Here is a 17,254-nt window from a genome sequence, read left to right on the forward strand (position 1 = left end):
AGTTTCATCTAGTTTTATCTAACACAGCTCTTTTCTCTTGAGATAAAAACATCACCCGTCTCACCTTGAGTGAAATTCAGTAGGGGTTAGGCTCACTGGTGACATAGATGTCAAAGCTTTCAAAGAGTGTGTGTGTGTGTGTGTATAATTCAACACATTCAATGAATATGTAATACTGTATACTGCATATGTTATATATATATGTATATATATTTATTTATTTATCAAGAACATATGAATTGACAATTGACATTTTGTATGAAAATTAGCAGCTAACATTAGCTAAAATTAGGTTCATTACAGAAATTAGAGAATTAAAATCTACATTACATCAAATTAAGCCATGCAATTTACCTAAAAATAAACCATTATCCATTAAATGTTAAAACATACGTGTTAAAAATACTAGAATCATCTCCCAACTGAAACTGGAACAATTTCTATCGATACAATTTTCCTTTCTAACAGTGCTGTAATATTAAACGGATGGCCACGGACATGCAGTTGAATTCTGTACTCGCTACACAGGGTGTCGGCTCTAGGAGCAGGTCTGGGATCAGCAAGGCCCTCACATGCTCCTAGCCTCACCCACATGTGGGAGCAAAGATATGACCTGTGATCAGTAGTGGTACATCTACTTCCAATAATACTGCTGGCCTCTGTGGAGGCATGAACCAGTTTGGACCAATGAATGCAGTCGTGTTAAGGCTCCACCCCGTGTCAGGATGTCAGGATCCATCAGATCTTCTTCACAAGCCATCCGTGTCCTGTTTTGAATAGCGCCTCTTTTCACTGTGTTTGTGTGTGTGCGTGCGTGCGTGCATGTTTGTGCGTCGGTGTTGCTGTGCATTTGTGTGTGTGTAGATTTGTGTGTGTGTGTGTGTGTGTGCGCGCGCGTGTGTGTTTGTAGATGTGTGCAAGTGCGTGTGAGTGTAGATGTGCGTGCGTTTGTGTGGGTGTGTGTGTTGATCATGGTGAGGGTGGGGTCTTGAGAGAGTTGCAGGAGCCTCCCTGACTTCCTCCTCCTGTGGCACTCTGGCCCACCCACTGGAACACCCACAGGAAACAGGAAACTGTCAGAGCTCAGACTACTTCAATTTGCAATAAAAAGAGAAACACTTGAAAGTTTTTCACTTGGTAAAAATTCACACTCAAGTACAACATCTAATGATTAAGTCAGTTTAGTAACAAAAGCTATATGTTCAAATGCAACAGAATCCATGATCCATGAGTGTTGCATATCCAGAATGTTCTAAACCAGCTTTGTGGTTGTAGTCTGCAGCTGACTGAACTAAAGCAGGAGGAGAGGATTCAGAGTAAAGGATGGGCTACTCTACAAGGACGAGGAGACAGTGGAAAGCAGAACCACAGCTAAAAGGTCGGAATGTCGAAATCGAATTTCATTCTGTACTTGCCGGCAAGTATTTTAATGGAACAGGGAGAGTCAGTCGTGAATTCTTTTTTAACATCAGGATCGGTGTTCTCTGAACACCTGCTCTCAGTGTGCTTCCCCCCAAATCAACTATTACTGTGTCTCTACACATAGATACAGTATTTGTACACATGTATACTGTATATAGAGAGATATGCAGTACTGTGCAAAATGCTTTTAGAAATAATGAAATGAAAAGACAAAACAAAACAGAAACATTGCACTTTTATACTGCCGAACAAATGCAGAAGAAAAAACAATATACATTTACGACAAAACACATGCAAAGAATCTTGTGTACGACATTTGCACAGTACTGTACAGTAAAGACAACTTTCTCTCCTTAATGAAGGGCGGACCTTCTGACTGGACTGTTTGAGGAGAGACCTTGGAAGCGTGGCGCTCTGAGACTGACCACTCCCCGCTCATTCTCCATGACAGCTCTGTTTCACAGCCGTCTCCCTGCTACAGAGTGACTACTTGAGATGTGCCTGCGGTGGCCGCTTGAGCCTGGGTTATGCTCCATTTACACTGGGACACACACGGGCACACACCCAGTGTATGTGTGTGTGTGAGTGTATGTGCGTCTTTTAATGGAGCATAAACCTGGCTCAAGTGGCCAAGTGTCTAAATTATTGATGGGATCAGTCAGTGGTCTGAGGGTCAACGATCCTCTCACCAGGACTTCAAAACATCACTGCACAGAAGCCCTGGAGCCGAAAGCAAATTAGGTTTGTGTGTGCGTCTGTGTCGGCGTGTGTGTGCGCGTGCTGCTTTCTGCTTGTGTATTTCTGGATGTGTACGTGTGTGCGTTTGTGTGTGTGTCCATTGCTGTGTGTGTGCGTGTGGGTATGTGTTGTTGTCTGTCAGTGTGATTGTGTGTCTGTGTAGCTGCCATCTAGAGACCCTTATCCTCAAAGACAGCCCTCTCCCATTTTGAAGTAACACAAGTAAACCATTACCCAGCTCCCGAGAAGGCACAGTCCAGACAGAGGCTCACCCCCCCCCCCTCCCCCCAGCAGTACCACTGTGGCAGGGCCTCACATCACATCCACCATCCCACCCTGCTCTCATAGCTGCCAGGGTTAAACCTTTGCTATGAGGATGAGTATATTTGATGTCACCAATCTAAATTAATGTTTAACTAGTCCAGTCTCTATTTTGGTCCTGCATTAATGAGTGTGGGGGAAGCGGGGTTCTTGAATAACAAACTGAATGAATTTGGCTCGCTCTCTTTCTACCTCTCTCATCCTCTCCCCCTCTCTCTTTTACTCTCTCTCTCTGTTTTCTCTCTCGCTGTTTGCTCTCCCACTAGGACACCAGCTTTGTTTTTATGATCAAACATAAAAGTCAAGTTTAATGTAAATCCATATTATGTAACCCGGTTATGCAACTGCATGTCATTTGCATGAACATTTCATCACACACACACACACACACACACACACACACACACACACACACACACACACACACACTACCATACCTCTACAAGGGGATGCCAGTGAGCGATGGGTTTGCGGGGATAGGAGAGCATCTCGTTCCAGTGGTCTCTTCCCAGGCTCTCGGCCTCGTTCCCCACCCTGCTCACCCCGATCACCTCGTTATGACCCACTCTGTTCGACGGGAGAACACGACAAACAGCACAGACTGAACACAGCCACACCAAATCCTAACCCTGTCTGGTTGCATGTACAAACCCTGGCTGACTGTTAATGCACGTTGATGGGATGGGTATAGCTCAGTGGTTGTACCACATGACTTTCAATCCAGAGCAGAATCGCAGAGTTGCAAGTTCATATCTACCTCTGTGCATTACATTGGAATAAAGCTTCTTTTAAATCAATACATTGTTATCTACAACAACCGAAAGAAACTGTTGGCAGAATGTAAATCGGTGTGGGCAGGATCTGTGCATCCCTCGTGGATAGAGTATATAGAGTATATTGCACCTTTCTGCCCAACTACTAACTATGTTGTCTCATTATAATGAGGTTCTGTTCTGCTCTAATATTAACCGCAGGAGGTCCACAGCCTGTTCTCTGAGGTCTGCAGACAGGAACTCCACGGTTAGAGATTATGTCAACGTTATTCACAGCGTCCGTGGGAAGTCCCATTGAGGCCTTGAAATGTTTTGGTCCAGAGAGCCTTGATTACACGGGTGGACCATTATTGGGACAAAAACCTCTGAGAATTCAATACAGATATGGGCACGCAAAACAACCATGTTCAACACTGTAATGAGATAACACTGTCCCAAAACATGCACACAAATATTCATGTTGAGGGAGCAGAGGACGGGAGGCTTGCTCTGTTTGTCTGCGGCAGCTCCTGTTGTCGGCAATGTTTGAGTTTCTGGGGCCAATGGTACACGAGGGAACACGTGTTCTCCAAGTATTTATCCACCCGAGTCATCTGAAACTTTGGACCAATTCGGAAATCTCCTGCACTTAATTGACGCTACACTTGTACATGTACTTGTTTCTCATGACAGTTCAACAACAATCATGGTCCTACTGCATTTTTACATTGGTTTCCAAGAAATGTCTGTATTGTATAAAACATACTCATCGTGTGATTGGATGAATGCGATGGTCGCAGCTGGTCGAGGCATCTACTGTACATGTCAGTAACTCACCGGTCCCAGTCCGTGACAGCTACAGTCAGTCACCCACCGGTCACAGTCCGTGACAGCTACAGTCAGTTACCCACCGGTCACAGTCCGTGACAGCTACAGTCAGTCACTCACCGGTCACAGTCCGTGACAGCTACAGTCAGTCACCCACCGGTCACAGTCCATGACAGCTACAGTCAGTCACTCACCGGTCACAGTCCGTGACAGCTACAGTCAGTCTCTCACCGGTCACAGTCCTTGACAGCTACAGTCAGTAACTCACCGGTCACAGTCCGTGACAGCTACAGTCGGTCACTCACCAGTCACAGTCCGTGACAGCTACAGTCAGTAACTCACCGGTCACAGTCTGTGACAGCTACAGTCGGTCACTCACCGGTCACAGTCTGTGACAGCTACAGTCGGTCACTCACCAGTCACAGTCCGTGACAGCTACAGTCAGTCACTCACCGGTCACAGTCCATGACAGCTACAGTCAGTCACTCACTGGTCACAGTCCGTGACAGCTACAGTCGGTCACTCACCGGTCGTAGTCCATGACAGCTATGAGCAGGCTGATCTGGTCGATGTTCTCAGGCGGGACGTCGAACACGATGGCTTCGTTGTAGACGGGGTTCAGCGTGTTCCTCTTGGTGGAGGTCTTCCTCTTCTTCAGCCTGCGGCCCTCGCACATCAGGGAGACCTTCACGTAGGGGTCTGGAGAGACAAGGAGAGAGACCTTCACGTAGGGGTCTGGAGAGACAAGGAGAGAGACCTTCACGTAGGGGTCTGGAGAGACAAGGAGAGAGACCTTCACGTAGGGGTCTGGAGAGACAGAGAGGGAGAGAGAACTTCAAGGAAGGGTCTGGAGAGAGAGAGAACTTCATGGAAGGGTCTGGAAAGACAGAGAGCAGAGAGAAAGAGGGCGTGGGGTGTGTTTAAGGGTGTGGGAAGACAGAAAGAAAGAGAGAGCAATAATAGATCTTCACCTAAGGGTCTGGAGAGAGCATGATAGAAGGGGTTAGGAGAGAGAAAGAGAGAGAGAGGAAGATTTTCACATAGTGGGTACCTGGAGATGAAGAAGACAAGAAGAGAGAGCAGGAAAAAAGACCTTATCAACGGTGTCTGGAGAGAGAGAGACATAGAAAGAGATAACCACACAAGGTCTGAAGATGTATGGGTTAGAGTGAAATGGAAAAAGCCAGAGAGGATGGGGTGGGGGGGGGGGGAAACAAGGAAAGTAGAATTGCTGTGAAAACCAATTGATGGTAAGGGAACTGTCATGTGACACGTGCAGCCAACAATATGTCTGACACATTTTTTTTACGTGAAGAAGTGGCTCAGACGGATATTAAGGGTGTGCATGGAAGACTCCGAAAGTGTTTATTTGACATTTTTGAAACAAACTAGGTTGATTCATACTCTGTAAAAGAAATACATATAATCACAATGATTTGCTTTAAACTAAACATAAATGTTGTCCGTATTCCTGAATAAAGGTAAAATCCTGTGGGAATGACTGAGATTTTACATTGGGCCTGTGACGTAACAGGCTCCACAGACTTCTACAAATGGTTTTGAAGAAGAAATGTAAATGTAAATGTAAGAAACAGACAGTATTTTATACTTCGAAATGGTATTATGAAAAAAAGAAAAAACAGATGACCTACTTACACTTGAAAACTAGAATACGGCAGTAACGTTTTGTCCACACAAGTTGATGCGAAGAAAAAAAATATTGTCTTCCTTCAACTCATTTTTTATCAACACAAGCTATGTACATGAACCCTTAACTGATTATTAAATGGTGTACATGGCTACATCATAGTTATAGAACACAATGTATATGCTCTTTATGCGGAACCGGAATCTTCCATAATATTATTACAGATGAGGACCAGTATTTATACCTGATGCTCCAGTGATGTCCATAGCTTTGAGGTTCCTGGCCTTGATCATGGTGATGGTGAGTCTTCCAGCCGTGGGCAGGTAACACAGAGAAAACATCAGGTCTCCCAGGTCCACATTGTCCTACACGACCACAACAACAACATCAGACAATATGCTTATTGTTGATTGTTATTTGAACCTTCACTTGAACAGAACCAGTCACTACAAGGGTGGCTTGTAAAAACAAAAAAGGATGTTAAAAAAGAATAAAGACAGTAAACTTCATAACGCTCTCAAATAAATAACAAGCAATACAGCACCAATTCTCTCCTCTGATGGGGATCTACTGTGTTTATTTGTGTGTTGGGACATCTTTGCCCTCAAATATTCTGCAGTGTCCCCACCTTGAAATAGCCCGCAGTGGTTCACCCTCCCCTCTGAAATAGTCTGCATTGTGTCTCCACCCTAATGGTGGACTTAACCTTTAGACCCCATTGTCCCTGTCCAAAATTGGGACACCATTTTTCACCGTCAACACGCTGAGCCACTTTTTAGTTTTTTAAGCTGTTGATAGGTACCAGGATAGGATGATAACATATTTAGTAAAAATGTAATTAATACCGTTTTTTGTTTTACTTTATCAATGTGTTAGACAGCTGTTACACAGATAATGTTTTTAGCAGTGTCGTTGTGGATACCATACTGCTCTCATTTCCCTCTTAGTGAGTCACCGTTTCCCGGCCAATAACAGGGATTTCACACACATAAATCGTCCAATTAGCACTCCTTAAAATAACGTGTTAGGTATGTCGGAGGGTTTGTGTGCGTTCGTAGTATGTGGATCTGTGTGCCTGTGTGTGTGGGTACGTGCTTTGTTTGTGTGTGCGTTGGTTGCGTCAGTAGAGATGGCTCTGGAAATTTGAATTCAAGTGAAGCATGTAGCTTGAAGCTCCAAGACCACCTTCCTTTGTCTTGTCCGATGTCCCCTCATCCTTCTAAGAACGCCAGAGCTGGAGGCCCCTGAGCACTGCCATGGGAGACCCTATTATTCTGCCTGAGCAGAAAGGTCAGCGTGATTCTCCACTGAGCTCCAATCATTACCAGCCTGGCCAGCCGTCTCCTCTGTGTTTCTCAACGGCCCCGGGGCCAAACAGAAGCTGACTTCCCTGTTTGAGAACACTTTAGGCAAACACTTGATTTGAACTCGCTGTATTTGCCAACCATTGTTTAGAGTTTTGGGAGTATTGCTTGGTTTCACTGAATCAAATTAGTTTAAGAGCTCATTAATGGAGCAAACTTGATTCAGGCCGGATTTCAATCAGACCCTGTTTACCATGGAAATGTTAATGTGCACAGTGCAGAAGTAATTGTCTGAAGATTGCTGTTAAAAATTAGGAGCAGGAAAAGAATCAGTCTACCACTGAATAGACTTTGTTCAAACTCTGCACAACAACAATACCACACACTCTAATGAGGTTTTGTCTCATTCAACAAATCACCACGTTACTTTATATAACTAAACCGACAATGCACATACAGGTCTCTAAGTCTCCAGCTAATTACTTTGATTTTCCATTTCAAAGCCCCTTTACCCCATTTCTCTCTCACACACACACACACACACACACACACACACACACACACACACACACACACACACACACACACACACACACACACACACACACACACACACACACACACACACACACACACACACACACACGCACACACGCCCACACCCATGTACCAACGTACAGACACACACACTTCAAACACCACACTAACATCAACAAAGCAATATCAATAGTTTTGGTCGCTAGGTCCTCACAGTGATGCTTCCTCTATGCGCAGCTTTCCTTTGTGCTTGCTTGGGATTATTGGCCACTGAGGAATGTGAATGATCTTGCTCTTGGCAAACTATCTGTTCTTCAGACAAGGACGATTATCCAGAGCAGGGAAAGGTCAGGGAAAGGTCAGGTGGACACACTGTAGGTGGAGGATGTCAAACTGTGACCATGTCCTGTCTTGCATTCATAAGTGTCTCCCCCTCCCCCTCCCCCTCCCCCTTCCCCTTCCCCTTCCCCTCCCCCTCCCCCCCCCCGCCCCCCTCCCTCTCCATAGACAGATAGGAAGTGATCTCCAGCCTCTACAACATTATTAGCATGCTGTGTTGGCGTCTGGGCTCTGGACCTGGTCCAGGATCAGTAAGAATCGAATCAGACCAATGAGATGATTTGTCACGACTGTCAACATTGACCGCCAGATCAGGCCAGGGGACGATTGACCTTTGTCCTAAACCTTATTACGTAACTCATAATTCCATTATGAAGAGATATCAATGTACATCTTGAAAAATCGTCATCTCCGTCGTCATCATCATCAGCTTCATCATGCCAAGCTTAACACACTAACCTATACCACAAATTGTACTGCACTTTTGGCCCAGAACCCAGACTCACTCACAATTAAACCAAGATAGGAGGCCACTGCACATTGACACACATGCAAGGCCTGTGTTATGGTATGACCACGCCCAGTGAAGAGTACCATTGTGGGACAATGGAACAAGCGTTCCGGTAAACCGTTCGTTTGGGATGCGTTCATGCGTAACAGGTGTCATCGCGTCGCTCGTCAGTATCGCTTCCTCCCTCACTTGTGGGGTTCAAACTATTGTCCTCCGCCTTGCACAAATAAGGACCACCATTCATTAACACTGCTTAAGCCTGCTACACCACTGAAAAGCTAGCTATTCAATGTGTGGTCACGTTTAAGCGCGCCTCCAGCCTCTCTGTCTCTCTCTCTCACACACTCAACAAGGGGGAGCAGGGATGGCCTCCGCTCTCAGAAATATATAACCCAATTACCCCCTACCCCCCCTCCCCCCCCCATCAGCAGACTATAGAATAACAGCCGCCACTCCTGTAAGCATTTAAATCAAGTCAGCGGTTGGAATTATGGTCACTTGTGCTCTCAATGAGATTATGCTTGCACTCTAAAGGGTCTTGGTAAGGCTGAGAGAAGGCAGCAGTCTATCTCATGTAATTATTTCTTTAGAGTTAGCACTAGCACCTTCTCTCCCAGAGGCTGCAGGCTTACCTTTCTCTCTCTCCCTCTCTCTCTTCTATCTCTCTCTCCCCCTCTCTCTCAATTCCTCTTTCTCATCTCTCTCACCCTCTCTTTATCTCCGTATAACTATAAAAACATGTCATAGCAAAAGAGAGCCTGAAGCCGATGCCACAGCTCATACATTCATGTATGTGGATAAAACCACAAATAGATTATGTGGATGAATCCATGCTTAAATGGATTGAACCCTGCAAAAATAAGGTGACGAGAGGAATTCCATTGGTGACTTGAACTTCACAGTCAACGTGCCCACCCCGTGCCACATCCCGACCGTTTGACCAAACAGTACACAACGTCTCCTCCCATTTCTTTCTTCAAATATATTTTCTTCCCCGAAACACTCTTCGAACTATTCACTTCTGACCCTTGATCTACGGCTGTACTTTGCATGTATACGACTTGTGTGTCACTTTGTAGAAAAGCAATCCGCTAAAGGAATATAATGCCGTGTCATTTAAATATAGAGGGGTGCCATCGCAAGAGGGTTGGTGAGTTATGACTTACGTCGTCGTCAAAAGGGATAATGTTGCTTTCCTCTACTCGTCTGGTTACTGAATGGTTTGCAGCCCACTCACAGATGAAGTCTCCTAACTCTCCCGCTCTCTCCTTTCCTCACTCCAATTGAGCCGTTCTTCTCTGCAAGAATGTCTATGAAACCTACCAATGTTTTACCACAGGTATATAGTGACATGACAATCAAAGTGTTGCCATGAAAACAGCTCGGACAAAACGTGCTCGAGAACAACTGCCAACACTCCTCCTTCAACAACGCGGAGAGAATTCTTCCTGGTCGTTTGTCACTGCAGTCCGAGTACAGATTGTTCCTTGGCCTTTCAGCTGTTGCGACTTTAAGCCTTGTGGATAGAAAAGGCTGTGCAGTCATTATGTGGCAAGCCAGCATGCTGTGACACAGCAGGGGGAGATGGGACCAAATCCGTCTCCCTCATTAGTCCCCTCGTTAGGTCCAGTTGGGGGTCGATGGGATTGAGTGGAGTCAGAGGGTGACAGGTAATCCGAAAAGTGTCTGTTATCTTGGTTTCAGACATATTCTGAAACCAAGCGAGGGATTTCTAACTTTATTTAGACATTTGGTGATATATTTGCTGTGTCTGTAACGGGTGTGCAGGGAGGAACCAGGTGCAAGGAGACCGACGATGCAGGATTATCAAATAAAAGAGCTTAATGAGGACCGTAGACACAGCCGGGATAGACGACAGGAAACACGCTACATGAAACCAACGACTGACCAAGACTGTAAAAATGACAGGGACTTAATACCCCGAACCAAACAAGACACAGGTGAACGCAACAACACTAACAACACTGAAAGACAATCAACAAGACACAGGTGGAACTAATAAACACAGAACACAGGGAAAACACTAGGGCAGACAAACTAATGCTGGGTACACAATAAAAGATTTTTTAAATCTTATAAGATTTTCAAAATGTGAGAGACCACAGACATGAGGACAAAACAATCCTAGACTTAACCATTTTGCTACCCCCACACATCAGGATTTCTAATATTTACGATTCGCGATCGGGGCGGCTCCGACGTTCTCCCGAGCAGGTTCGGACACTCTTAACACCTCACACCAAGGGAAAATATGATCAAATAATCTGTAGACCCATCAAGATAATCGGGACATTACCTAGGATTGTCGGAAGGGGGGGAAATCGGCCCCATTATCCTGTGGTGTGCATAAGGCTGGGGCATGGCCGTGGGCGTGGCAGTGTCATTCACGATTGATAAATCTCGCATTTACAAGTGCTGTAACTGACCGTGAAACCGCAAATGTATACATTTGGTGTATTTAATACTTTAAAAAAATTTAAAATGCATGTTTTGTTTATGTCAACTTTTTAATAGAGGTAGTTGGAGAGAGAAAGACATGCAGGTAAAACAACCCAGGCTGGAATTGAACCCAGGCCCCTGGCTTTAGGCTTAGTGCTACATGCTCTTACCCTGTAAGCCTCCAGGGCACCCCAGATACTGACAGACATTTAATTTTAGGATGACTCTGAGAGTAGTGAGAGAGGAGGAGAAATGTGCCAACCTCTCCTCTCTCTATCCTTGACAGGAGAGACCATCATTAAGGCTTTCTCTCATGTCTGTTAGCTCAATGCAGCTCCTCCTCAATACACCACACACACACCACATACACACACAGACACACACGTACATACAAACACCCCACCCCAGCACACCACACCACAATAACGTAGATCACTAGAGGATTGAGACACTGTATTGCATCTTTATCCCACACACTCAGTCAGCCACATCACACACTGTTTTATTCAGTATCCCTCCCTCCTCCCTGTGAACATGTAGTCCCTGCCTCAGTGTAGATCCTAGGTTCCAGTGAGGGTGGTGTAGGCTGAGTCCCACAGTGTGCATGTGATGCACAGCATATGGCGGAGGATACTGTACGTTCCACAGGCTTGGTGATGTGGTGTAGGAGGCTTCTCTGGGACTTGAGTTATGAGTTATGCATGGGTCACACAGTAGCGTCCGGGTGAGGGTCCCCAAGGGTCTGGCCCAATTCTGGGGGCAGCAGAGATCGGATCTGTGTGACTACCCCCCCCCCCCCCCGCCCCTCTCTTCCCCCCCCCCACGACTCCTCCGTTCTGTCCTCCTCCCAACCACCCTTCATGCTTCCCGGACCCCCTCTCTCTCCTCCCCCCCTCCCCCTTCCCTCACCTCCCCCGACTCTGTGGCACCTTGAAGCTACCGCTCTTCAGTTCTTAAAACGACTCCAACACACCGTTATGCATCGCTGGTGACTTCAAACCCAACGCACCTACAGTGTAGTGCCCCGCCCGGGCGTGCTGTCCCCACTGCTCCATGGCACAGTTGTGATACCAGCGGTTAATAATGTAATGTAGCTCCATCCGGCTCAGCATCCAGTCAAACGTCAGTGCCAGCCCAGATTTAGGTCAGTACCCCCCAGTGTTTCCTAGTGGAATCATCAAACATTCACTCCAGCTAAGTATATTTCTGTGTTCCCCCCCCCCCCCCACACACCCAACCCAACCCCCCCCTCACCCCACCACCAACCCCCCCCGCCCAACCCCCCAGTCTGTATAAACCAAGGGAGTGTGTGTGTGAGAGAGAGAGAGAGAGAGAGAGAGAGAGAGAGAGAGAGAGAGAGAGAGAGAGAGAGAGAGAGAGAGAGAGAGAGAGAGAGAGAGAGAGAGAGAGAGAGAGAGTGGATGTGCGGTTGTGTCCTACATGCGCATATGTGTGTGTGTGTTTGTGTGTGTGTGTGTGTGGGGGGGGGGGTATATTGCTCTGAACTACTCCTCAATGCTTTCCCCCTTGTCCTGCTCTGTAGTTGCCATGGTTCTACATGGCTCTGGATTGTTACACCAGTTTCCTGTGAGCCAGATGGGAGGATGAAGGAGGGGACTGTCAGAATGGGACCGATCCCGCTCCCAGAGTTTCCCAGTTGAACTCTTCCCAACTCCCGGAGATACAGACAGACGAGGACCCAGAGCCGCTCGAGCCTGACACGCACAGGAGGATGACGGGGAGGTTTTAGCATGAGCCTGTTTCAGCTGTCTTCCCCTCACCGTGCTAACCCACTCTCTACCTCCCTCAACACCTTCCTGTCTCCCCTCACCGTGCTTAACCCACTCTCTAACCCTCCCTCAACGCCTTCCTGTCTCCCCTCACCGTGCTAACCCACTCTCTACCCTCCCTCAACACCTTCCTGTCTCCCCTCACCGTGCTAACCCACTCTCTACCCTCCCTCAACACCTTCCTGTCTCCCCTCACCGTGCTAACCCACTCTCTACCCTCCCTCAACGCCTTCCTGTCTCCCCTCACCGTGCTAACCCACTCTCTACCCTCCCTCAACACCTTCCTGTCTCCCTCACCGTGCTAACCCACTCTCTACCCTCCCTCAACGCCTTCCTGTCTCCCCTCACCGTGCTAACCCACTCTCTACCCTCCCTCAACACCTTCCTGTCTCCCCTCACCGTGCTAACCCACTCTCTACCCTCCCTCAACGCCTTCCTGTCTCCCCTCACCGTGCTAACCCACTCTCTACCCTCCCTCAACGCCTTCCTGTCTCCCCTCACCGTGCTAACCCACTCTCTACCCTCCCTCAACACCTTCCTGTCTCCCCTCACCGTGCTAACCCACTCTCTACCCTCCCTCAACGCCTTCCTGTCTCCCCTTCACCGTGCTAACCCACTCTCTACCCTCCCTCAACGCCTTCCTGTCTCCCCTCACCGTGCTAACCCACTCTCTACCCTCCCTCAACGCCTTCCTGTCTCCCCTCACCGTGGTAACCCACTCTCTACCCTCCTCAACGCCTTCCTGTCTCCCCTCACCGTGCTAACCCACTCTCTACCCTCCCTCAACGCCTTCCTGTCTCCCCTCACGTGCTAACCCACTCTCTACCCTCCCTCAACGCTTCCTGTCTCCCCTCACCGTGCTAACCCACTCTCTACCCTCCCTCAACGCCTTCCTGTCTCCCTCACCGTGGTAACCCACTCTCTACCCTCCCTCAACACCTTCCTGTCTCCCCTCACCGTGCTAACCCACTCTCTACCCTCCCTCAACGCCTTCCTGTCTCCCCTCACCGTGCTAACCCACTCTCTACCCTCCCTCAACGCCTTCCTGTCTCCCCTCACCGTGCTAACCCACTCTCTACCCTCCCTCAACGCCTTCCTGTCTCCCCTCACCGTGGTAACCCACTCTCTACCCTCCCTCAACGCCTTCCTGTCTCCCCTCACCGTGCTAACCCACTCTCTACCCTCCCTCAACGCCTTCCTGTCTCCCTCACCGTGCTAACCCACTCTCTACCCTCCCTCAAGCCTTCCTGTCTCCCTCACCATGCTAACCCACTCTCTACCCTCCCTCAACGCCTTCCTGTCTCCCCTCACCGTGCTAACCCACTCTCTACCCTCCCTCAACGCCTTCCTGTCTCCCCTCACCGTGCTAACCCACTCTCTACCCTCCCTCAACGCCTTCCTGTCTCCCCTCACCGTGCTAACCCACTCTCTACCCTCCCCCATGCCTTCCTGTCTACTCTCAACGGTGTTGTCGCTTTGTGCGTGAAGGAAGCTGGAACTCACCGAGGTCACGTACTGGATCTCCCTGTTCAGCTTGGTCTCCCGGGGGAAGTCGGCCAGATCCAGGAAGTTGTCCACCACCACTTGGCCAATCAGGTCATGGCGCGAGAAGCGGTCAAAGTCGTAGACGCTGAAGTGCAGCTTCCGGGACGGCAGCTCGCCGTACGTCACGGGAAACAGGAAGACCTCGTCGAAGACCGGGTTGAGCGTCTTCCTGTGCACCTTGGTCTGGTGTTTGGTCTTCCTGTCCGGCAGCAGGTAGATCTTGACGTAGGGGTCGGAGGTTCCGGAGAAGTCCTTGGCGGGGAGGTCCTGGGCTCGCTGGATCTTGACGATCAGCTGCTCCAGGTCGCAGTCGAACTTGAGGATAAAGTGGAGCCGCCCGCAGCTGTCCTCGCCGTGCTCGTCGTCGGCATCCACGGAGCGCTGCTTGTAGAGCTCGGGTTTGATCCGGCCCAGGCCCGACAGGGACTCCTGTCTCTGGAACTGGGCCAGGTTGAAGTCCGGGTTGGACAGGTTCATTTGGCGCCGGATGGAGTGGTGTCTGGGTGGGGACAGGAGGAGACGATGATGGGAGTTGTTTTTTTGGATGACGAAGTGTTCTGTTTAGTTTAGTGCTTGGTGAATTTATGAGGTGTGAGCAAGCCAAGAGATAGATAGGGAGAGGGGTGATAGATTAGATAGATAGATAGTTAGAAAGATGGATAGATAGATGTATAGAGACAGAGAGAGAGAGAGAGAGAGAGAGAGAGAGAGAGAGAGAGAGAGAGAGAGAGAGAGAGAGAGAGAGAGAGAGAGAGAGAGAGAGAGAGAGAGAGAGAGAGAGAGAGAGAGAGAGAGAGAGAGAGAGAGAGAGAGAGAGAGAGAGAGAGAGAGAGAGAGAGAGAGAGAGAGAGAGAGAGACAGACAGACAGACAGACAGACAGATTATCAGACAGAGAGGGAGACAGCGACAACCCCAGATAAATCCTGACCGTCCGGAGGAGGTGGGCTCGGTGATCTGTCTCTGCACACGGGCTATGTGGGGTGGACATAGTTGTCCTTGGCCTTGGTCTGGGCCTCCAGGGGGATGTCTGGGGACGTGTGGCTGATCTTCATGGCCGACTCCAGGACCGGGTTGGGGCCCGAGGGCTCCTTCACACACTCCTCACTGTACTCCCCGCTCCTCGCCATCCCCATCCACCTGCAACACAAACACACAGGAAGACCATATTGTTCTAACTCATCATTCTAATATGACAGGTGCTTGTGTGTGTGTGTGTGTGTCTCACCTCCATCAGAACTGGCTGCTGGTCCCCAAGGCCCGCCCTCAAGGCGTCGGCCAGGCTGCCTCCTCGCCATGGCAACCAGCATAGTTTCCAGGAGACGTAGAGAGAGACGCTGAAGAGGCCAGACCACAGGTGGTGACGAGGAGTGACAGGAGACTCACAGACACATCTGGAGAGAGAGGAGGAGGATGACATGAGAGAGATAAGGGGAAGGAGAGGTTAGAGAGAGAGAGAGAGAGAGAGAGAGAGAGAGAGAGAGAGAGAGAGAGAGAGAGAGAGAGAGAGAGAGAGAGAGAGAGAGGGGGGGGGGGGGTGGAGGGGGGAGGAGGGGGAGGAGGGGAGAGGGAGAGGGGGAAGAGAGATTAAAGAGAGGGGGAGGGGGAAGAGTTTATAGAGAGTGGGAGGAGGAGAGAAGAGGAAGAGAGAGAAAGAGGGAGAGAGAGAGAGAGGAGAGAGAGAGAGAGAGAGAGAGAGAGAGAGAGAGAGAGAGAGAGAGAGAGAGAGAGAGAGAGGAGAGAGAGAGAGGGGGGGGGGGAGGGTTACAGGGAACACACACTAGGGAAGCGGGCTAGTAATCAGAAGGTTGCTAGTTCGATTCCCGGCTATGCCAACCAAATGACGTTGTGTCCTTGGGCAAGGCACTTCACCCTACTTGCCTCGGGGAGAATGTCCCTGTACTTACTGTAAGTCGCTCTGGATAAGAGCGTCTGCTAAATGACTAAATGTGCAGAGACAGAGAAAGAGAGGGAGGAGGAGAGGTTAGAGAGGGGGGAGGAGGAGGTAGGAGGAGAGAGAGGTTACAAATATGATTGACAGTGTGGACTATGGGAATGATGACTAGGATGATGATGCTAAGTCACAAGGACTTGGGATAAAAATATTACTTGGGATTGTACTTCTTAAGTATCTATCATTGATGTCGTTGAGGAACATCTAGGTAAATCTACCATCAGTAAGCCATTGTTAATCATCCTTGTTGTACTTGGTCTACTCCTGGCAGTGTAGAGAACTGGGACTTTCGGGACCAGAGATGAGATCCATTAGCTGAGGGTTGCTATAGCTCTGTGGAGTAATGCTATGTTGGACAGTAAGTGCTCCTCCCTCTTCCTCTGTTCTCTCAACGTCCTCTTTCCCTCTCTTCTCCTCTCCTCTCTTCTTTCTCCTCCTCTCCCCTCCTGTCTGCTCTTCTCTCACTTCCTCTCCCCACCCTTTCTCTCTTGTCCTCTCCTCATTTATCATGTGGTCTTCTCTCCTCTTCATTTCCTCTGAGTCATTATGCCATTACTCCAAACCATCTACATTTGAAAAACCTGTCAATATTGACTGTGATGTGAAATCATGCTACAAATAGTTGCTTCTCATTTACGGAATGACGTATGAGAGTTCTAAAGTCTTAGTGAGTTACTAAACTAAAGAGATTGTAGCTTAGGGTTGGAAGTCTAAAACCATTCCTCAGCTGCCAGGCTGTAATCAAGGAAAAACAAGCTTTGAACCTGCCATTTTAATCGAGTTTTGGGCTGTTTAATTTACTGTAATACTATGTGCTTAATCAGTATCCAACAGGACACAGACGTTAGTAGACTTTCTTGAAAGCAACTTGTTTAATTGGTTTTGGCTTGATTATTTTAATTGTCTATCAACAGCATGCACTGTCACTCTCCACCTCCCCTTGCCCCCCCCCCCCCCTCTCTCTAACCCACTCTTTCTCACACAAACACACACACTACTTTTGATGCACACAATTACAAGTCAGTAATGTATACAACTGTGTTTGAAAATGAGTATGTCTACATAATGGTAATGTACTGTATGTAGCAAAAAGAAGAAGCAGCAGCG

The 17,254-nt window shown here is 48.3% G+C and overlaps 1 protein-coding gene across 1 annotated transcript; it reads right to left on the bottom strand.

Moving 5' to 3' along the window:
• Positions 1-206: 206 nt before the first annotated feature.
• syt9b (synaptotagmin IXb) lies at positions 207-15,584 on the bottom strand. The gene is given in 8 exon segments (XM_062461804.1): positions 207-1,047; positions 2,919-3,048; positions 4,589-4,760; positions 5,954-6,074; positions 14,154-14,694; positions 15,125-15,165; positions 15,168-15,333; positions 15,422-15,584. Coding segments are annotated over 7 exon segments (1,245 nt in total). The 5' UTR covers positions 15,330-15,333; positions 15,422-15,584; the 3' UTR covers positions 207-969.
• Between the last annotated feature and the right edge of the window lie 1,670 nt (positions 15,585-17,254).

The sequence above is a fragment of the Osmerus eperlanus genome, chromosome 5 (genome assembly GCF_963692335.1).
Source record: "Osmerus eperlanus chromosome 5, fOsmEpe2.1, whole genome shotgun sequence".
NCBI lineage: Eukaryota > Metazoa > Chordata > Actinopteri > Osmeriformes > Osmeridae > Osmerus > Osmerus eperlanus.